Below are 20,568 nucleotides of genomic sequence, written 5' to 3' on the forward strand. Positions count from 1 at the left end.
AGCTCACCTGGATACCATTAGGCAGGCCTGATTGTAATAAAGGGTTGGGCCCAGCTGGGCAACAGCTCACACGCTCGAACTCTGAGTGTGCTTGACAACCCACCATCTTCCTTCCTGGTTTTCGCTAATGTTGCACCTGCGCCTGGGCCCGGTGCTGAGTGCTGAGCATCCAATACATCGCGCCCCTGCGCCAGCTCCAAAGTCGGTGGCGCCAACCGGGCCCAACGCTAGCGTGGAAGCTGCGGGGCCGTGTCTGCTCCTTGAACTGCTGCCAAACCACCTGCTGCTGCACATCCTCGGGCTTTTGGACGTGTTCAGCAGATGTGTTCTGTCGCAGACATGCCGGACGCTGCTGCAGCTGTGCGGTGAGGTGCGGGGTGCTGGAGTGCGTGCTGGCCTGCTAGTGGACTGCGGGACTGCACACTTGCCTGCGGCGTGATTGCTGCGTGGTGCTCCTCGTGTGCAACGTTCCGCCCTCTACCCAGTCCTAGCTAGCTGATCCCATCCCGCCATGCAGGCACGCCCTCCCTGTGGCCCGGTCGCCGGCTCGGTAAGCACACTGCTAGGGCTACTTGCACGACGTGAGGCGCACGCCCATGCGCACAGCCTGCCCAGGCACCGAGTGCTGGTTAGGTTGAGGTCGTGGGCCGTGGGAGGCTGCATGGGTCACCGGAATCCGGCCCGCAGCCAGCAGGCGCCGTGTCGTACATGTCGCACGTGTATGCCTTATGTCCGTGTGGTTGGCGTGCCGCCGCCCCCGTGGAGCCCCAAGCCCAACCCGGCCCCCCGCGTCTACTATGCTACTGTACCTGCCTACGCCTTCACTTCTTAATTAATGATGAATGTAACCCCCTCAAGCTCCTGCCTCCTGCACCTCCTCACCCCGCCGTGCGCAGGTGGGCCGCTGGTGCAGGCGGTGCGCTGCTCGCTGTCGGCCATACTGCGCGTACCGCCGCAGGTGGGGCGGGGGCATGGCGGTGGCGTAGCGCATCTACTAACTAAGTGTGCACCGTGGTGCAGTGTGGTACGGTGCTGGCGGTGGCGTAAGCGCATCACCGCACATGCACATTACTTCCTCTTGCCCATAGCACCGCGCAGCCGCATGTGCGGCCCTGGCCTCAGTCCGCATGCCACAACCGGCCCGCCTCCCGAACTCCAACACGCACGCTTATTCTTGCTTTCGTAACCTCGCAGCTTGCAAACACCCAAACTCCCACACCTCCTCTATCGCAGATCTTTAATGTGCGACTTGAGGATGGCCGCTCCGCCAAGTTCCCGTTATCGGTGCCTCTGCACAACCTGCGTTTCGTGCTGGGGGCGGGAGACGTGGAGGCGCTGGCGGAGCGAGCCGCCGGCAGCCTGCAGGACTGGATAGGCCGCGTGCCCGCTGCCGCCCACTACCGCCCTGCGGCCCCCGGAGGCGTTGGAAGCAGCGGCGGCGGTTGCAACAGCCGCTACTGCCTCCGGTGCGGCGTGGGCAGCAGCGCAAGACGGGGAGGGCCGGGCGCGGGCGCGGGCGCGGGCGCGGGCGTAATTGACAACCAGGCTGGGGAGGAGGTTGGCGCGGGCGGCGGGAGAGCGTCCGGCGGAGCGGTCGATGGGAGATTGAGATGCGAAGAAAGAGGCGGTGGCGGGCTGCCGCTGTCAGCGGCGCTGATGCTGTGCCGAGCCGACCGCGGCTTTGTCCGGTTGGGGTTGCGGCCCCCCGTGGCGGTGGCCCGGGTGCTGGCGGCGGCGGCTGTAGCAACCGAGCCGCCGCCCGCCTGGCTGCCGGCAGTAGCAGCAGAGGTGTCGGTGGCAGGGCTGGTTCATGGGACTGGGGCCGACACCGCGCCATGGGTGGCTGCGGGAGGAGAGAAAGGGTCGGTCACAGCTGCGGCGGCTGCAGCAGTAGCAGCTGAAGAAGCGGCTGCGGCAGTAGCAGCAGGGGAGGAGGTGGCACAGCTGCGGCTGCTGGAGCTCGCACTGGCGGGTGTGCCGTTCGCGAGGGAGGCGTGGCGCGCCTTCGCGGCCGGTTGCCAGCGTGTCGCTGTCTCCCGCCTGACGGCGCCCGCCACTGGAGCGGTGGGGCCAGCAGCAGCACCAGCAGGGCGGGTGCAGCCACAGGCACCGCCACCGGTGGCCCTGGAAGCGGAGGGCGGGAGCGGCGGCGCAGTAGATGGTGGCGGCAAGCACACGCAGCATGCGCAGCACATGCACGCGCACCGGCATAGCATATGCGGGCTGCTGCCGCTGCCGTGCACCACGACCGTAGACCGCATCTCATGGCCGTCTGCCACCGGCGGGTCGTTTCCGCCTGGCGCGGCGGCCGGAGGTGAGGGCAGCTGCAGGGACCGCCTACACGCCACCTGCTCGACCCTGCGGCTGCGACTGGTGGCGCTGATGACGCGGGGCTGGGGCCCGGCGCCGGGAACGGCAGCGGCGGAGTCGGTAACGGCCGCCCAGGCAGGCCCTGAACTGCTGGCCGGGGTGGCAGTAGCAGGGGAAAGGGGCGGTGCGCAACAAGTCGCAGGGGCAGCGTTAGCGGCGGCGGCAGTGGCGCCGCCATCGAGCCAGCCGCCGGCTGCAGCGTTGCGAATGGAGCTGGAGTCGGCGCTTAACAGTGCCTGCAATGTAGCGGTTGCGTACGGCAAACTCCAGGCAGCGGTTGGCGCCGTGCAAGCGGGCTGGCATCGGGAAATGGCGGATCGCGGGTATGTTAGCCTGGGCCATCAGAACGACAACAGCGATGGCTGTAGCGATGGCATTGGCGGCAGCAGTGGCGGCAACGGGCTCGGGCCGATGTCAAATGCTGCTGTTGGAGCAGTGCGTCACTGCGTCTCGGACGCAGCAGTGGCGGCGACCGGCACAGACGCCCTTATGTGCCTCACCACGTTTGAGGCGTTGTTGGAGGTCAGGGCGGCGGTCGCCGCAGTGGCAGCTGCCGCCGCAACGGCCGCAGCAGCCGCGGCCGCCGCTGCTGTGGGGCAACCGGGAAGAGCTACGGCGCCCAAGGCGCAGCGTGGGTCGGCCGCGCCGTTGCCGCGCAACGGGTTGCACAACAGCACGAGCAGTGGCGCTAACACTGTACCCGCTTACGGTGCGGCCTGGTCTGCTGGAGGCCAAAGCCACAGCATCAGCAGCAACCCCAAATGGGACGTCGCGCTGTCGCCGCAGCCGGCGATTGCGTCGTTGCGTGCCGCCAGCGACAGCACCGAGGCATCGGCCTCCCTCCGGCCGCCTCTTGCAGCCCTCAGCAGCCGCCCCAGCCCTCCATCGGGTGGCACGGCGGACAGGAGCAGCGGCAGGGGCACGTCAGGCTGCACGACTGCTGCCGCTGCCGAATGCGACAGCTCGGAAGCGCCGCTTTGCTGGGCGCCGGAGGCCCCGACCGTTAGCTCCGTGATCCGCGACCTGTGCGGCCTGCTCTCAGGCACCTTGGCCCCGGCAGTCGCAAGGCTGCTGGAGCCGCCGAGGCCTAGCTACAGCCCGCTAGGGCTGCTGGTGGGAGGCGGTGGTGATGGCGGCGGTGGCTTTGGCGGGGCGGAGGCGGCGGGACGCAGCCTGGCTCGGGTGGCGGTGGTGGGTGTGGATGGCGTGGACGGGCGGGAGCAACGGGAGGCGCTGCGGGCGCTGTTGATTGTGTATCTGAGGAGTTGCATGACTTGGGCGCTGGTGGCAATGGGTGCCTTATAGCATTTCCAACACACCGACTACACACCCATTGCAAAGGAGCGGTGGGGGTGGGCTGCACCGCCGGTGCCGGGGTAGTTGAGATGCTGGTGTACTTGAGCCGATTGATCGCCCGTGATAAATGACGCCCAGGTGTGATGGGACAGGGTAAGGGGCAGATTGCATTGGTTACAAGAGGGACCTGCTGACGCAGTTCACGAGCCAGTGGCGTGGAGCGAGAACGAACACCCTGCTCTGGACCCCAGGGGCGTGCCGCCTGCAACGCCGTCGGCCTACTCTAGCTCTAGTAGGCTTGCTCCCATAGGACGCTCCTCCCGCCATACCGAACATATTACCAGGTGCCATCACTCCACCTCTTCCATTATGACACTTCGGCAGGGCAAGCTGGCGTAGTCCCGTGGTGTGCAGTGTATTCCCAGACCCAAACCAGGAAGGGGTTAGAAAGCTCAGGTTCTTACCCCATGCTCGAAGTTACAGAGCTGTCGAAGAGCATTACGCTCGTACACTAAGTCTGTCAGGCCAACCCCGACGCCTGAGGAAGTTCTGGCCGCCAAAGTGAGGCTGGGTTAGTCGTCGTCCCTGGGGGTCCGTTGGGTTCCGGGAGCCCATCCTGGCGGAATTCGGGGAATCGGGAAACGCCCCGCTAGCAAAACCTAGGCGCCCAACGCAGCACCGCGAGGCTCACATATGCACTTCATGCAGTAATGAGCACAAACAAAGCGTGTCAGGGCTAATTTGCGCATCCTGGCGTGGACACATTTCCCCCGGGCATGGATGGGGCGTGAGGATGCATCGGACTGCCAGTCGCACTTACAGGTGCGCACCTGGTGCAGATTGCTTTGTTGCTCGGCTCAAGGCCATCGCTGTTTGCAGCCTCCGGCTGCAAGTTTGTGTCAGGGGCAGCGGGAAGCTCCTTCTACAAGACATGTGAAGCAGTGTGACCAGGTGTGACACGTACAATCTCCTCTGCGTATAACAGGCCCGAGACGTCGCTGACTTTCTGGTGCGCATGATGACGCAGAGGTGAGGAACTTCCTTGCGAGGGCTGGCTAGAGATTAGGAGTGCCAGAGCTACCGTAGGTGAAGATGCGTTTTGGTACTGCAGGCGGGCCTAGCATGGAAGCTTTCGTGAAGCTGTGCATGTTGGTTACAGCGAGGGGTGGACATTTTGGGAGTCCGGATGACCTTGACATGCAACTCGTCTTGATGCCCTCACAACTTGAAGCCGCAAAACACAGCGCAGGCGTACTACGGCATACATGCCCTCCTTTCCTTCACATAGTCCAGTACCAGCGATGCCACCAGCGCTCTCCTTGCTCCCGCTCTGCTTCACTACCATAGGCCTGCTGCGCCATGCACTGGATAATGGCTGCCTGTTCGCGAGCCAGTGACGTGGCGTGCGACCACGCGGCTCTGGACCCCAGGGGTGTGCCGCCTGCATCGCCCCCTACCTTGCTCCTGTGCCTTGCTCCCATGGTACGCGGACACATCTGTACCGTACATGTGCCCTCCTCCTCCGCGTTCGCGCAGCGTCGCCAGCTGCATCCTAATCTCGGCATCCCTTCCCGCCGCCCATAACCGCCTGCCCACCGCACGCCTGCGCACAACCACAGCCTGCCCGTGCACCGCCTATCCGCAGCATGTTCCCGCCCTTGTCTCGTACCTTCTTCCAGCCACCCTATCCCTCACCCAATCACCCACGCTCTGCTCGCCCGCATCTCTAGAAAGGCGTTGATCAGTTCTCAGGCTCGTCGCCACCAGGGCCGCCAGGAATGTCGTCGAAGGCGTCGCCCTCCTCGCCCTCGCCCTCTAGCAGCTCCTGTCGTGATGCGGATTTTGTTTGGGAATGCGGGTTAGTCCTTTGCAGTGTCCCTAAAACAAAGAGACCTGAGAATAGGAGTGCGAGGATAGGGCCATGGGAACTGGGCAAGAGCAGTGGGAAGGAAAGCGACGCCACCAGGAGGGGGGGCGCATCCTGCCGCCCTGCGCCTGTCCTTCCCGAGGTGTTCGCACACTGCCTGGGGCGTGGAGGCCGTTGCAAAGCATCCCATCTCCTAGCCCAACCCACCGTGGGGATGGGCGGCAGCGGCGGCATAGTGTCGTCTCCAAAGATGGGCGGCGTCCAGTAGCGGTTGTGGAAGCGGATGGCTGACTCAGCGTACCACACCTTGCCGGGCGCCAGTCTGGGGAGTGGGGGCGCGGGTTGTGCAGGAGGAGAGGGTAAACGCGCGGGGATTGTGTGCGAAGCTAGCGAGCGGGCGGATACGGGTGGCCCGTGCGCAGGGCCACACAAGTGGCCTAGCCTATGCGCACTGACCTAGCCCTGCAACGGCGACAAACCAGCACCTCAAACTCCCCCACCCTAACCAAGCCACCCACCCGCCAAAGCTCCCCCCACCCCACAACAGCCGCTACACTGCCCAAGCCCGCCCGACTACATACGGTGATGTACAACAACTTGCTTATGTTCTCCTTGCCGCGCGGCTGTTTCCTTACGGGATTGGTTCAACGTTAACCCCCCCACCCCACCCCCATCATGCGCTGCTCACTTCTTCATGGACGCGACGTAGCCGGTGCCAATGCAGGCCAGGCGGCCGGTCTCGGGCTGCTCGTCGTCGTACTCCGGCTGCTCCACAAACATGTCCTTGAAGCCGCCTTTCTGGATGAACTCAAAGTGGGTGCGGTTGCCGGGGCACAGGTACAGTGTGGCGTCGGCGGCGCCCACGAAGGTCTTGTCCTCGGGCTGGCCTGCAGGTGGCGGCGGGCGGGGCGGTGAGCGGGGCGGTGAGCGGGGCGGTGAGCGGGGCGGTGGACAGGGCGGTGAGCGGGGCGGTGGGCGGGGCGGTGAGCGGGGCGGTGAGCGGGGCGGTGGGCGGGGCGGTGAGCGGGGCGGTGGACAGGGCGGTGAGCGGGGCGGTGAGCGGGGCGGTGAGCGGGGCGGTGGGCGGGGCGGTGAGCGGGGCGGTGAGCGGGGCGGTGGGCGGGGCGGTGAGCGGGGCGGTGAGCGGGGCGGTGAGCGGGGCGGTGGGCGGGGCGGTGGGCGGGGCGGTGAGCGGGGCGGTGAGCGGGGCGGTGAGCGGGGCGGTGAGCGGGGCGGTGAGCGGGGCGGTGGACGGGGCGGTGGACAGGGCGGTGAGCGGGGCGGTGAGCGGGGCGGTGAGCGGGGCGGCGGGCGGGGCGGTGGGCGGGGCGGTGAGCGGGGCGGTGAGCGGGTGTTGGCGTGCAAGCGGAGCGGAGGGAGGGGTTGTTTGCACCAGTGCAGGGTGGGCAGGTTGCGGTCGGCGTAGGGGTGGTCGGCGGACAGGGGGGGGGGGGCGGGGGGGAGGGGTGCAAGGCTTGGTACAGAGAGGTGTAGCGAGGTACACAGCAGGTGTGGTGTCCCGGGGGGGGGTATGTAGATAGCAGCCCAAACTAAAGCGAACCCGATGCAAAAGAGCACAGAGAGGTTGCGGTACGCCTGCATCGGCTGCCGCGCTCAGGCCCCTGCCCGCTCCTTCGACCCGCCCCCGCCCCCGCTCGGTCTCGCTGTCACTGTCCGCTGTGTGCTGTGTGGTGCTCACCCCTGTAGTGCAGGTAGTCCTGCTCGAACAGGTCCAGCTCGGGGTAGCGCGGGTCCGCCGTGTAGTCAATCACCTGAGGGCGGTGGGGGGTTGCAGGGATGTTTGGAAAAGCGGTACAGGATGCATTGAAGACTGCAGACGACCGGGGGGGGGGGGGTTACATTCATGACTACCGTAGTTAAGGGGGGTGGGGGTAGCGCTTGTAAGTACCAGCCCATAGCAACCAAACCAAGCTGAAGTCGCGGAGCACAGGGCACGGGAGGGCAGAGAGAGGGAGGAAGGGTTCGAAGGTGGGCTCGCCGCTGCGCTGCCCGGCAGATAGACGGATGTGAAGGGAAGTCCTGGAGGGAGGGGGCGCGCCAGTAATGTCCACCCCTCACCGCCCAGCCAACCCTTCCTGTCTACACCCCTTCCTGCTGACACATCTCCCGGTACCCCTGCCCCTTCCTCCGCCTTCCACCCCCACCCCCACCCCCGCAACCTCTCCACCCCTCCACCCCTCGGCCGCTCACCTGGCTTCCTCCCAGCCCCAGCACCTTGATCCAGTCGCTGCAGTCGGGCTGCTGCGCCGTCACAAAGCGCGCGTTGGAGGCCAGCTGGAAGCGAAGGGCCTCGCTGCCGCGCTTGTCTGCGGGTGTGCGTGGTTTGGGGAGGAAGAGGTGAGTGACATGGGGGGGGGGTGCAAGGATGTTTGGAAAAGCGGTACAGGATGCACTGGGGTGTGTGCGTGTGTAAATACCAGCCCAAATCAAACCAATCCACTAAAACGAGCGGACCACAGGCAGAGGTGTTAGTTGCAAGCGATGACACTTATGCGATGGGGGCCGATGCGTCGGGGCCGAGGGCCGGGGGTAAAGAGAGGAGGCGGGGACGTGCGGTTGGACTAGGGAAGGAGAGGTTGATATGCTCAAGGGGTGTAGGCTTGCCTTAGACGACCGTCCTCCAGTTGCACCCCGGACTGCTGTCCCACGTGTCAGTACTGCCCGCAGTCAGCACACCCTGCTTGACCTGCCATGCATCCTCGCGTCCCGCTACCATGTTGGGCGCGGTAAAGACAGCCCCTCTAAGAATATGCCGACCACACGCGCCCCCACACGGGGGACACGCCCGGTTCAGGGTACCCCCCAACTTAGAGGCCTTAGAGAGCTATGTTCGGGTGATCGCTGCACGCTGAAATTTTGGGAGTAGCTTCCAGGCCGTTTGCAACCTTCCGGTCTTGCAACCTTCCGGTCTTGCAGCGGCTCCCCGAGTCATGTACGGCAGGCGTGTGTGTTTTGTCATACGGTTTTGACGGGGGGAGGAGGGGTGAACAGGCCGCTGCTTCCTATCGCACATAGACACCTATATTGATAATTCCACACGCTACGAGCGCGATCGGGGGCCAGGATGTGCTCAACAAGGACACTTCCGGGCAGGCATGCACGCATGTGTGCAGAGCTGGGTACGTGGGGACGGAGGTCACAGAAAACAGGGCCTGACGCAGCCCTGAAGCTTTACATAGCACAAATATGCATACAAGATTATGTTTTGACGACCGCAGCACCGACAGTTGTTGTTTCGACCAGAATGCTGTATGCATGTCCACCGAATGGTCTTGCCGGCGGGCTACAGCATCTAATATATGCTATATATGCTCTATCTAGGCGACGGCAATCTTAAAAGCTAGTCAAACTGCCCTTTGGATGAAACCAAATTCATGGCGGACCTCTTGAGCAGCGGGGACCCAAACGGACCTGCAACCGCTCCTAGAGTCGCCTGCATACCATATGGAAGCAATCTAGACGCATCGGAAGGTGCAACTCTGACTTTGTTAGCGGCCCCGCTAGGAATTGCCACTGCTCGCCGAGGCCTGCGAGCCTGCGCTAATAGGTGCAATTGCTTTCATAAGGTGTAAGTAAGCGTATTCAGGGCCGGTGGATTCACGCTTAGCGGATTTGAGCGAACATGCTCAAAATTGGTCTCGCGCTCGCGAGACCTACACGACACTTAGCCCGCTAATATGCTTGAACATGTGCTCCTCACATACCGAGGGCAACGTGCTTTATAGAATTGTAAATGGCGCTTGTATGAATAAGAACGCCCAATCTTGGGTTTTGGCCCCACCCGGAACCGGGCGTGTCCCCCGTGTGACGCGCCCCCATCCACCTGAGCCCTGGGTTACTCCCAAGCCACTGACTGCACGAATGCGGTCAGCAGGCCCCTCTTGCAACCAACACAACCAATGACATCCACGGATTCTTCACTTACCCCGGTTGCGCAGCCAGAACTGCTGCTTGATTTGCACGGGCGGGGAGTACGGCTCGGGGCCCACCGCCCCCGGCTCGCCCAGTGGCACGGGCGCATAGCTGACGTCCTCGTCGTCGTCCTCGTCCCCATCCACAACCTCGCCGTCTTTGGCAGCCGCGGCCGCCGGCTCGGCAGTCTTACGCGGCCGGCCGCGGCGCTTGCCCGCCGCGTCTGATGGGGCCTGTGCACCGGGAAATTGGATAATTGCGTGATTGTTGACCTTGTTGTTGAAAAAGCAGAAGTGTCCGGAACCGTATCTCAGTCGGCCAGTCAGCAGCTGGCTGCGCTTTGCGATGGGACACGGCACGCCGCAGCCCCGCCCCCTACAACTTCGCTTCTTCTCCCGAGGCCATGCATGTAACCCTCCCCCCTCCCCTCCCCGCCCCGCCCCGCCCGCACCGGACACCCCGCCTCGCCTCCTCTCATCCTCCCACTCCCAGTCACCTTGCCCCCCCCCCCTGCCAGTGTGCCGCCACGCCCCCTGAGCCCCACCTGATCCTCCGCCCCCTCCGCCTCCTCGTCCTCGCCCGCCTCGTCGGCACGCCGGTCGCGCCCCGACGCCGCGTTTGCAAGTGCGTCCTCAGCGGCCTGCCCCTCCGCCTCCAGCTCCGCCCTGCGCTTCATCACCGCCGCCTCCAGCGCCGCCTGTTGGGATGGGCCGCGAGCGGGGTAAGAACGAGGATGTCGGTGTCGGGTTGTTTTGGTAGTACGGCATCGCTCGTTGCTGTGGATGGCAGGCAGGCTCGTCGCCACTCCCTCGCCTTCGTTTGCTCGCTGATAGAGGCGCATGCACATGCACACACACACACGCGCGCGTGCTTGTCGTTTCCCTTGAACACGCGCACGCACCTGCGCCAGCGCGGCGTCCTGTTCGGGCGCGAGGCCTCCGGGCGCCATGCCCAGGGAGGCCCGCACGTCGCGCATGTCGGCGTCGGTGGCCTCCTCCTGAGTCTGCAGCGTGATCTGGGTAGAGAGGGAGGGGGAGGCAAAGGGGGGGGTGTAGATACCAGCCCAAATTGAACCAAACCCAATGCAATAGGGGGAAGGGAGGGTGGGATGAGGGCTGACCCAAAATACCGGTGTAAGGCCGCTGGTCGCCGCGATCACGCGGTGGCGGTAATCCCTCGCCATGGCCCCTCCAGCTCATCGAACCACAAAAACGAACCACAATAACGCGCCCAATCGCCCCCATCCCTTCCCCCCGGGTTGGTGTCTTTCTTGCCTTCTGCACATCCCCTGCCCCCTCCGCGCAACCCCTGCCCCCCGCTCGCAACCCTGCCCCCGCTCGCGCACCTTGTAGCACAGCTCAAAGCGGTGCGGCCACATCTTGCGGGTGGCGGGCGTGTCGCGCAGGCGCAGCATCACGAAGGGGGCGGCGTCGCCTGCAGGTCAGCACACAGACGTCAAGCCGCAGGCACTGGGCGGCCCTGGCACGGCGTCGCCGGCTCGCGCCCCCACGCTTAGGCAGTACAGCAGCAGGCATGCGTAAATACAAAAATACTCTCTCACACACACACACACACACACACACACACACACACACACACACACACACACACACACACACACACACACACACACACACACACACACACACACACACACACACACACACACACACACACACACATGCACCGCATGCACAGTGTCGACCCGCACCCTTTGTGCTCGTTTAACACTCGCGACACGCCCGGCACGTACCCAGCATGTGCGGCGCGATGTTGGCACCCTCCAGCTCCTGTGCCAGAGCCGCCTGCAGCTCGGCGGCTGCGCGCGGGGCGGAATGGGAAAGGGGATTGCGTTCATAATTATGTGTGGAGTAGCCAGGGGGAAGGGGAGAGGAGGCGAACGGAATGAGACTTTGTAAACTAGGGGCTGGCGCCAGTTGGTAACTACTGGGAGGAGGGGACCAGCATGGGCACACAGGCAGCCCTAGTGTCTGTCAGCAGCCCAGCCTTTACCGCATTTCCCAGCAGCTGCAGCAAGGGCACCGCGCTTACGGCCCTCCCCAGCCCCACGCCACAACCCTGGTCACAACAGCACGGCCTCCGGCGGGCATGCCCCCTCTCCCGCTGAAACAGGGACCATTCCGTTGGACTTGCGAGCACAACCGCTTTCCGCTTCCGCCCTCTGCTCCCATGGCTCCCTCCCCGCGCCTGCCGCCTCCACTCACCCGCCTCGCTACCCTCGCCGCCCTCCGCCGCCGCGTCCAGCATCTCCTGACTGATAAGGCCGCTCTCCTGCAGGATGTCAAAATTTTAGGGAATGCGGCAGTCCGTATCTATTGTATGCATACAGTACAAATGGGGAAGTCCTGGGAGGTCCTGGGAGGTCTTAGGAGGTCCCACTCTGACATGCGGCTGGTTTGCTGGTCCAGCCTAGCATGCAGTATAGCATGCAACCAGCGCCCGCGCCAGCGAACATGAGCACGACTATATGTGTGTGCAAACAAGAGGGACAGAGCGCGGCCAGAAGACCGCAGCAACCGAGGTGGGAACCCATGAAGGCGACCGTTTCATCCGCCACCCGCGTGGCACCGGTGTGTTGAAGAGCACAAGGAAAACAAAACGCGCAGGACAGTACATGCGATGCGACTCTTTCTCTCTCTCTCTCTGCACCCTGTGCCGGTGTGTGTGTCGCACCTGCAGGTGGTTCAGGTAGCCGTCCAGCTGCTCAGCCACCTCCGGACTGTCCACACCCTGAGAGGCAACAGACACACGACGCATTCACAGGTCAGCAGTGTCCAGGGCAGGGACAAACGGGGGCGTGCGACGTGTACGCGACAGCCCCTTGCAATGCAAGGCGGCGCCCAATGGGGCGGGGCTCTGCTTACCGTGCGCTAGGTTTCCCACGAGCTCCCATGCTTTCGCACGTTTTCCCACGCTCTCCTATGCGCGCCCCTGCCCTGAGCGGCGCCCGTGGGCATTTCTGCGTTGTCCCCATAAGACCCCATGACGGGCATAAGCGGCAGCACTTGTGGCCCGCTCTTTCCCAGTGCTCGCTCTAGCCAACCCCACGCTCTTGCTCTCTTCCTCGGGCTCACCGCGCCTATCACCTCCCACACCATGCGGTCCGCGAAGCCGTGCTGTGGCAGCAGACCATCACGGTGCTGAGGGAAGTGCACGGACACGCCCGTCCTGCAGGCGCCGCGAGGGAGAGGGAGGGCGACAGCGCGGGCGAGAGGGATAAGGAGCCGTGCTTGCGCGTTGCCAGAGTGGGAACGCGCGTGCATATGCATACGCTCAATCACGTGGGCTCCGCCCCCCCTGCCTCCCCCTGGCCCTGACCTCGCTGCCTCCCCCTGCCCCGGCCAGCGCACGCGCGCACCTGAGCGGCACGCCCTCCGCATACAGCAGGTCCGGCCCATCGAAGAAGGTCGCCGTGCCTGAGTGTTGATGCAGGGCGCAAACCAGGCCGTGTTAGAGAGCCCATGGGAGTGAAGGCCAGGCTGTGTGTCAAGTGCCGCCCTATTCCCAGGCTCGGTCGGAGACCCAAAGGCGCGCAGGCCTCAGCTCGACATAGGCCCGACTGCCCTTACCACAAGCTGGCATCTGCACCCCGGCTGCACGCTCTGCGTGCCAGGCCGGTCCGATCCGCTAGAGCTGCTGCATGCCAACTTGCCAACATGCCAAGAGGCTGCTATTCCCTCCGCGCAGTCCACGCTGTTCCATGCGCCTCGCCCCAAAGCCCCCTCCCCGTGACCCGGTCCCCGGCCTCCCGCGCCTCTCGCCCCTTGCCCCCAGCTCCCGCTTGAACGGCTGCCGACCCCCGGCTGCTCCCCCTCCGCCCGGCTCCCGCACCATCGGTTTTGAGCCATTGCGCGATGGTGGCTCCGTACAGGTACACCACTAGCTTTTGGTTGGTCTGCGGGTGAGTCAGCAGCACCGTGGGCAGGCCGCCCTGCCCCTCCCCAAACTCCACCACGCCGGGGATGCCCCAATCCTCGTTCAGCTTCTCCAGGTCACTGTTGTTGCGCGATGACCAGGAAGTAGGGGGTTTGGGGGATGAGACAGGGGGTCTGAAGGCGGGTGGGGACGAGGCCGTTGGACGCTTGCGGGCCGAGGTCTGGTTGAAGCCCCCCGACTCGCCCAGTCAACCCCAGCCACGACTTACACGTCCGCGACCGTCAACGCCTTTGGAGCTTTTGTACGCTCCTTTACAGCCTGCAATTGCGTGGACCGCGGCTGCCCCGCTTGAGGAGTCGCGACCGGCGGCTGCAGAGCGGACGACAAGCCCCGCTGGCCAGCCGAGACGACGCGAGTAACTGCATACAGTAGTTTCAGGGTCCATGAAGTTGAATTGCAAGGCAAATGCACAATCCGGTGACCTCTGACGAAATGCAGAATTCTTGAAGCGACTTGCCTGGCGCGAAAGCCGCTTGTCCTCCATTTGCTCTAAGCTTTGGCTGCCTTACAGACGAGTTAACAAAGACAATTCCTCTACCGCTGCTGCTTGCTTCCAAGCTCGCCTGGACGCGGCTAGTCGCCATTTTCCGTCCGAATCAGGTTTGTAACCAAACACGTAGATATATAATTAGCTGTGTCTTGATTCTGCAATGTCCCGTCGGTCGACACGGCATCCCCATGCACGACAGGCGGAACCGTGCCTCAAAAACGCCATGGATGGAAGTTGCTAAAGTGCGGGGACTTCCCCAGGAGAGGGTTATGGTAGCCAACCATGGGGACACATGGTGGGCGGGGGCATGCAGGCACCCTTGTTAGGGCGGGCGTTCGGGGCTAGTCCGGGCCAGGCGTGCGGGTGTGTGCCGTTTCCCCATGCCTGGCAAGTAGGCCTGACCTGGGCAGTAAGTTTGTCTCAACCCACCACGCCGCGTCCACATCCCTCCCCCTGAAACACAACAGTATTTGGTATAACGGGAAGCGGTCGGTTCTACCTAAAGTTTACCTACGTCTAGAGACATCTTCTACTATTCCTTAATAAGTGCGCCTTGTTCACAAGGAATTTTCTGCTGTTGCACTTCGCACTAACAGCAAACCCGAGTGCCCCCGGAGCAGCTTCATCGGCAGAAGATGGCACCGAAGGCGGACGCGAAGAGCAAAATCCCCATCACGGTGGTGACGGGGTTCCTGGGTAAGCGCAATTGGTTGCTACGATTACTACGCGCGTCGCCTGGGACGATCGCGCCTTGTCCGGTCGGTGCGCCCGCAGCGCTGTCAGCTGAAGAAACACATGCACGTGAATCTGACTTAATAGCGCTGGGTGTGGGCCAGTCCCGAACCTGGGCCTGCGCCAGAGGCGCCGACTAGACCCGCACTGCCGCACCTACCCGCCGCACGCCCCGCACTCGCGGTCGTTTACTTCGACCTACGCTCCTGCAGGCGCCGGCAAGACCACCCTGGTGAACCACATCTTGACCGCCAACCACGGCAAGAAGATTGCTGTGATTGAGAATGAGTTTGGCGAGGTAAGGAAGGTGACGTGAAGAGGGGTCTCCTGGGCGCGCGTGCACAACACACCAGCGGCTGATGGGCTGTGGAGCAGCACGTGCGGTTGACTTGGTTCACGCCCGGGCGTGAGAATCCTAGCTGATATCAACCATGTTTGCGTGGGCGGGGACCTTTAGCGCTGAAATGCATTTCGCCACGCGGCTTCCGCAGCCCGTGGTTTGATGATCGTGCTGCAGACTGGTTGCGCTGCTTGTTGACGTCCAAACATCTTTTTCCTCTTCCTCAGGTGGGCATTGATGATGCGCTGGTGATGGAGAGCAAGGAGGAGATCTTTGAGGTGCGGGTGCGGGTGCGGGTGCGGGGGTGGGGGTGGGGGTGGGGGAAGGAGGAGCTGGCATGGGGCCTGCATGGCGCCGTGTGGGGGCAGGCAGGGTGCAGGGGTAGGGGCCAGTGGGTAGGGGCAGCGGGCACCGCAGTGGGCGTCCAGGTGGGGTTCCAGGCGGTGTCATACTGCCTGAAGTGGGGCGTAGGTGAGGCAGGTCCGCCACCCCACCCAGGCGTGGGGCTGTGGCCAGGGAGGATATGTACTTGACGAGAGCACGGGGCTCTGGAAGTCGGGTCCCGTCATGTGTTGCACAGCGGCTGTTGTGAAAGAGCGGGACACCACCATTCCCAGTGAGCAATGGGATGTCTACGGCCGCGTGGGTAGGGTATGCCATGCAGCCACGACTCCCGCTCATCCCGCACCTATGACACCCGCTGTTGTTCAGATGAACAACGGCTGCGTGTGCTGCACGGTGCGCGGCGACCTCATCCGCATCCTAAACAAGCTCATCAAGCGCAAGGGCAAGTTCGACGCCATCCTCATGTGAGTTTTGCGGTGGCTTGGGCGACGACGCGGGAAAATGACGCGAGCAAACGCGAAACGGGCGACCCTGCCGACAGCCCGTTGAAACCGGGGTGTGTTATTTGTTGGGAACGCGCGAGTTGCCAACAGGGCGATGGCGTCCGTGTGCCCTGCCTGCGTCAACGTTGTATGCCGTTTCCCCCTTGGCATGCTGCTGCTGCAGCGAGACCACGGGGTTGGCCAATCCGGCGCCCGTCATCCAGACCTTCTTCGTGGATGACGACATCAAGGTGCGGCCTGTATGGCGTGGCATGTGTGTGTGTATGTTATCCTGTGGGCTGTGGTGTCTTGGGATGTCGTGCAGAGTTGCAGGCGTTGGCCGCAGGGGCCCTGTGGGGTCCCTGCGGATTGGCCATGAATCAGACAACCCACATGTCGGTAGATGCCGCGTGCTCCTGTCCCGCGCCCTCTGGCGTAAGGTTCGGGGGCTCAATTCTGTTTGGGGGCGGGACACCAAACACCCTCTACGGCCCCACCCCCGTTTCTTCCCTTTGACTTATCATGCCCGGCACGTCCCAGCCAGCGCTCTCCTCACGTCGCTCCCTCCTGGCCGCTCCCCTCGTGGGCCCTCACTCCTCAGGACGCCTGCCTGCTGGACGCGGTGCTGACGGTGGTGGACGCCAAGCACGTGACGCAGCACCTGGACGAGGAGAAGCCGGAGGGCGTGGTCAACGAGGCGGTGCAGCAGGTGGGGGGTGCCGGGGCGTGTGCGCGTGTGTTTGATATGACACGGGGAACGGGGGTAAGGCGGGCCGGGATGGAGCTGGGTGCTGGGTTGCGAGGGCGCAGGCCGTGTGGTTTAAAAATGGTTGCAGGAGCTGGGCGGACTGCATGGTGAGGGCTTGCGCTCCCTATGCACGGAAACGTCCCGCGCGGAAACGACTAGTGCGCGCTCGAGCCGGTAGTGGTGTTGCAATCGGTTGGATACGGTTGTAGGTTGGATCAACAGGCCTTGCCAATTCGCCCAAGCTTTCGGCTCGCTCCTTCATCACCTGCAATTCTTAGTTGCATGAGAATGTGCAAACATAAACAAGTAAAATAAATACTTGCATGCAGATCGCGTTCGCGGACAAAGTTCTTCTCAACAAGACGGACCTGGTCAGCGCCGAGGAGCTGCACCGGCTGCGCCACCGCATTCAGGTGGGAGCTGCTGCGTAAATTTTCCTTGATAGTTCATTTCTAGCTAGGGAGGTCGCTGTGGGGACCGCAACAGGCAGTTGAGGGAATGTCCGACGCGCGTTACGCGCGCTCACATATTGCCACGCAACCCTGAGGCCTGGGGGCTCGAAGAGAAATCGCCATTCGCGTGGGCAGTCACCAATAGGCGTCCGAATGTTGGGGCGGGGCGTGCGGCGCGAACGGCCGGAGGAGGGAATCATCAGGGCAACCAGGCGGTCCCGTGCGTGGGGCGTGTTGCACGCATACCAGGACTTTCACAAGGACATCCCCTGCAACCCTTGCACGCGCACTATGACACACATAAACACGTGAACATCCGTTTCCCGAATTGCTCGCAGCACATGAACAAGCCTGTCGAGATCATCGAGTGTGTTCGCTCCAACGTCGACGTGGGCCGCCTGCTGGGCATTAACGCGTTCAGCCTGGAGAAGCTTCTGGCCATGGACCCGGAATTCCTGGTGCGTGCCCGGGCTTGGCTGGGTTTTAAACCCCGGGTTGTAGATACCAGCCCAAACTAAACCAGGGGGGGCCGGGGATGGTATGGGAAGGGGCTGGCCTGGGGGAGGAAGGGGCTGCTTTACCACCACCATTCCCAGTAGGAAAGCGGGGGCGTGGAGAACGGAGGGAGGTGGATGGAGGGAGGTGGAAGGGGAGGGGAAGGGTTGTTTGCACGCACCATTCACCTGAGGTGTGAGCGGTGAGGTAATCGGTATTCGGTGGCAGAGGGCTTACGAGTGGGGTGAAAATGGGAGAGGTCTTACGAGATGGTCAGATGGCCATGGAAAGGGGCACGGCGTAGGTGAGCATACTGCGGGGGAAGTGGTGTGACTTGAGCGCGTGCAGTACGGCGTTGGAGGTCAGGGACGAGGCCGAGGCAGGGCCAAGGCAGGGAAGGCCAGTGGTCACGCGCAACCGTGACACGGTGGCGCGCGGCCCGTCAACGTGCATGCCTGTGTGGCGTGTGTCCTCCTCCTACTCCCCACCCTGCTCCCCACCCTGCTCCCCACCCTGCTCCCCGCAGGAGACGGGCGAGGAGCACCACCACCACCACCACCACCACGGCCACGATCACGGCCATGACCACCACGACCACAAGTGCACGGAGTCTTGCAAGGACGGCGCCCATGACCACTCCCACGACCACGACCACGACCACAAGGAGCACGAGGGGCACAAGCACGAGGGCGAGGGGCACGAGGGCGAGCACGCGTGCACGGACAAATGCAAGGACGGCCATCATGACCACGAGCACGGCGAGGGTGAGAGCCAGTGGCAGTGGGAGTGGGAGTGGGAGTGGAACCCCGCTTACAAGGGGTGCTGCTGATGGCAGACTGGCTGCGGGTTGTGCTGCGTCATCCTTACAGTTCAGGACCAGCCAGCAGCAGATGACAGACCACCATTTCCGCAACACGGCACTACGACGTGCTTGTGCGCGTCCCTCACCTAGCGTGCTTGCATGCTTGTTCCTCAAGAGGGAGGCGCCGGCACTTGCAGGCGGTTTTGATAAGCAGTTCGGCAGCAGCGCGGTACGCTCGAGTGTTGTGAACGTCTCTCCCCAACTCTGCCCTGACTCTTTTCTACTCGCCCTCGTAAAGTCATTTTTCTGTGCCTCCTCCGCCTCCTCCACCTGCCGCCTGCTGCTCCACAGGCCACAAGCACAAGCACCACCACGACCACAAGCATGACGACCGCGTCACCTCTGTGGGCTTTGAGATTGACGGCGAGATGGACATGCCCAAACTCAACATGTGGCTGTCCAAGCTGCTGCAGGTGCGGCGGCCGGGAGGATCCGGAACAGGCGGGGGCGGCTCCGAAGTGTGTGTGTGTGTGCGGGGGGGGGGGGGGCATAGGGTAGGAGGGTGCGTTGTGGCAGCACAGTTAGCGTTGCATCACTTCGCTTCTTACTTCTTAAATCACCATGAATGTAAACCTCCCCCATATCCCTACCCGCGCCTTCCCTCCCCGCCCCACCTCCCCACCACCACCCCCCACCACCTCCCCCACCACCACCTCAACGCCTGTAGGAGCGCGGCCCCGACCTTTACCGCTCCAAGGGCATCTTGGCGATCAAGGGCTCAGACGACAAGTGAGAGAGCGCCAGCCCGCCCGCGCGCCGCTGCTGTGCCCGATGCGCCCGATGTGTCTCCACAAACCAGTCCTGCTCCCCGCAGCCCCATTTTGCGTTGCCCTGCCGCCTGCACCTCGTAAGCATACCATGTGGCTGCTGACAATACGTACACTCCACAGAATTGGGGTGGTGTGATGGTTGGTGTGCACGAGTCACCCGCAAACAAACAATTTGGTCCTATCCCCCACCTCCTGCCTCGCTTCCCCGCTGCCTGCAGGCACGTGTTCCAGGGCGTGCACATGCTGCTGCAGTTCTCCAGCTCAGCGGAGGGCGTGGGGCGGCCGTGGCGCGAGGGCGAGAAGCGCCTCAGCAAGGTGCGGGGGGGGGGGGGGGGGAAGGGGCGTGGGGAGATGTGCGGCTGCGGGGCTGCTGCGTAATGGGGGGAGGGGCTCAGGGGGGCGGGAGGTGGTGGCTGTGGTGGAAAGTGGTGGGAGATGGGAAGTGAAGCTTGGTGGAAGGGTGCGTGGCATGTGGAGCACGTGGCGGTTCCGAGGGCTGTGAGAGCGAAACTACCTACCGGGCTGGGGCATGTCTTGTAGTACATATTTTCCCCACATTGTGCAAGACCATTCTGTATGCATCGCCTCACATACCAGTTGCGTGCTCACCCACGCCCCCTTGCCTGCTCGCGCTCTCACACACCCCAACTTCCCAGGTGGTGTTCATCGGCAAGAACCTGAACCGCAAGGAGTTGCTGGAGGGACTCCAGAGCTGCCTCGCCGCGCCCGCCGCCGCACCCGTCGCCGCCGAGGCGAAGTGAGCAGCAGGCACGCACACGCTCAGAGACGTGCGCGCCCTGAGACCGCAGCGAGTCGGCTCCTCAGCGACCCCTCGTACGCCCGGCGCGCGCGCGCGCCCTTGCGTGCATGTCCCTGTTCCCTTGTGGTCGCAGGAGACGCGCTGTATGTGCGGGGTGCTGCGTACTTCGCACTGTTTGTGCGCGCGCGCGCACGTGCAAGTGCTTTGTTGGTGATGCGCGGTGCTGCTGTGAGGTCCCCACGCGGACGGGTTGGGATTGCATGGTGACAAAGCGCATGAACGTTGCCTGCTGGGCACACGCGGGTGAGGGCGGGTGCGTGTTGGAAGCTGTGTTGTGGGCCTTTGGGGATGTTTACATGGTTGACAAGAGCATGATGACGGCACCCGGCATGCATATGTGGATGCCATAGCATGCAGGCCAGCTGAACGATCCGGCAGGAGCTGCGTTTACTCTATTGATTGTCACCCGAGTACGGTACATGCCATCAATGGTGTTAAGTTGTTGCCTCTTTGCGGCAGTAGCGTGGAAAGGCATTTGGACGTAGGGGAGGGGTGTATGTTTGCTGTTGGGGCTCCGGTCACCGGATTACCGGTTCTGGATAGGTGTATGTATGGTACGGTATGGCGTACGGCGTGTGGTGAAACGACCGGACTGTGGATGCACAAATA

General features: G+C 63.5%; 3 protein-coding genes across 4 annotated transcripts in view; 2 read left to right on the plus strand and 1 right to left on the minus strand.

Annotated features, from left to right (window-relative positions):
- Window positions 1–24: 24 nt before the first annotated feature.
- CHLRE_05g234649v5 (uncharacterized protein) lies at window positions 25–4,806 on the plus strand. The gene is made up of 4 exons (XM_043062215.1): window positions 25–365; window positions 518–550; window positions 897–958; window positions 1,234–4,806. Exons 1-4 carry the CDS (start codon window positions 128–130, stop codon window positions 3,673–3,675), a joined length of 2,775 nt encoding a protein of 924 aa, XP_042924779.1. The 5' UTR covers window positions 25–127; the 3' UTR covers window positions 3,676–4,806.
- Window position 4,807: 1 nt separating this feature from the next.
- CHLRE_05g234651v5 (uncharacterized protein) lies at window positions 4,808–14,144 on the minus strand. Of its 2 annotated transcripts, none has more exons than XM_043062217.1 (17): window positions 13,881–14,144; window positions 13,632–13,782; window positions 13,319–13,482; window positions 12,846–12,903; window positions 12,562–12,655; window positions 12,161–12,217; window positions 11,692–11,758; window positions 11,220–11,285; window positions 10,812–10,900; window positions 10,368–10,481; window positions 10,011–10,163; window positions 9,480–9,699; window positions 7,745–7,860; window positions 7,233–7,305; window positions 6,222–6,420; window positions 5,741–5,855; window positions 4,808–5,491 (listed from the first exon to the last, which is right to left on the minus strand). In XM_043062217.1, exons 1-17 carry the CDS (start codon window positions 14,005–14,007, stop codon window positions 5,408–5,410), a joined length of 1,947 nt encoding a protein of 648 aa, XP_042924781.1. In that variant the 5' UTR covers window positions 14,008–14,144; the 3' UTR covers window positions 4,808–5,407. The 2 variants fall into 2 exon arrangements, with proteins under 2 accessions (XP_042924781.1, XP_042924780.1); XM_043062218.1 differs by having other exon boundaries at window positions 13,877–14,044.
- A 194-nt stretch (window positions 14,145–14,338) lies between these two features.
- Window positions 14,339–20,568, plus strand: part of CHLRE_05g234652v5 (uncharacterized protein) — a 6,613-nt gene continuing 383 nt past the window's right edge. Inside the window, exons 1-13 of the mRNA XM_043062219.1 lie at window positions 14,339–14,609; window positions 14,858–14,943; window positions 15,213–15,263; window positions 15,697–15,794; window positions 15,997–16,063; window positions 16,414–16,521; window positions 16,890–16,973; window positions 17,351–17,470; window positions 18,034–18,271; window positions 18,661–18,782; window positions 19,037–19,098; window positions 19,358–19,454; window positions 19,796–20,568. The exon at window positions 19,796–20,568 is cut by the window's right edge and continues 383 nt beyond it. Coding sequence (XP_042924782.1) covers window positions 14,549–14,609; window positions 14,858–14,943; window positions 15,213–15,263; window positions 15,697–15,794; window positions 15,997–16,063; window positions 16,414–16,521; window positions 16,890–16,973; window positions 17,351–17,470; window positions 18,034–18,271; window positions 18,661–18,782; window positions 19,037–19,098; window positions 19,358–19,454; window positions 19,796–19,900 — 1,299 coding nt within the window. The 5' untranslated portion in view covers window positions 14,339–14,548 and the 3' untranslated portion in view covers window positions 19,901–20,568. The remainder of the gene's footprint in view (window positions 14,610–14,857; window positions 14,944–15,212; window positions 15,264–15,696; window positions 15,795–15,996; window positions 16,064–16,413; window positions 16,522–16,889; window positions 16,974–17,350; window positions 17,471–18,033; window positions 18,272–18,660; window positions 18,783–19,036; window positions 19,099–19,357; window positions 19,455–19,795) is intronic.

This window comes from Chlamydomonas reinhardtii, chromosome 5 (assembly GCF_000002595.2).
Source record: "Chlamydomonas reinhardtii strain CC-503 cw92 mt+ chromosome 5, whole genome shotgun sequence".
NCBI classification, from domain to species: Eukaryota; Viridiplantae; Chlorophyta; class Chlorophyceae; order Chlamydomonadales; family Chlamydomonadaceae; genus Chlamydomonas; species Chlamydomonas reinhardtii.

What these genes read in the sequence shown, in the direction of transcription:
- CHLRE_05g234649v5 (XM_043062215.1), top strand. Translation starts at nt 128, where the DNA reads ATGTTGCACCTGCGCCTGGGCCCGGTGCTGAGTGCTGAGCATCCAATA. An exon ending in GACGCTGCTGCAGCTGTGCG is followed by an intron (nt 366 to 517) that starts GTGAGGTGCGGG and finishes CCCGCCATGCAG; the next exon opens with GCACGCCCTCCCTGTGGCCC. An exon ending in GTGGCCCGGTCGCCGGCTCG is followed by an intron (nt 551 to 896) that starts GTAAGCACACTG and finishes CGCCGTGCGCAG; the next exon opens with GTGGGCCGCTGGTGCAGGCG.
- CHLRE_05g234651v5 (XM_043062217.1), bottom strand. Translation starts at nt 14,007, where the DNA reads ATGGCGACTAGCCGCGTCCAGGCGAGCTTGGAAGCAAGCAGCAGCGGT. An exon ending in GCTACCTGAACCACCTGCAG is followed by an intron (nt 11,759 to 12,160) that starts GTGCGACACACA and finishes GACATCCTGCAG; the next exon opens with GAGAGCGGCCTTATCAGTCA. An exon ending in TGGGGCTGGGAGGAAGCCAG is followed by an intron (nt 7,306 to 7,744) that starts GTGAGCGGCCGA and finishes CACCGCCCTCAG; the next exon opens with GTGATTGACTACACGGCGGA.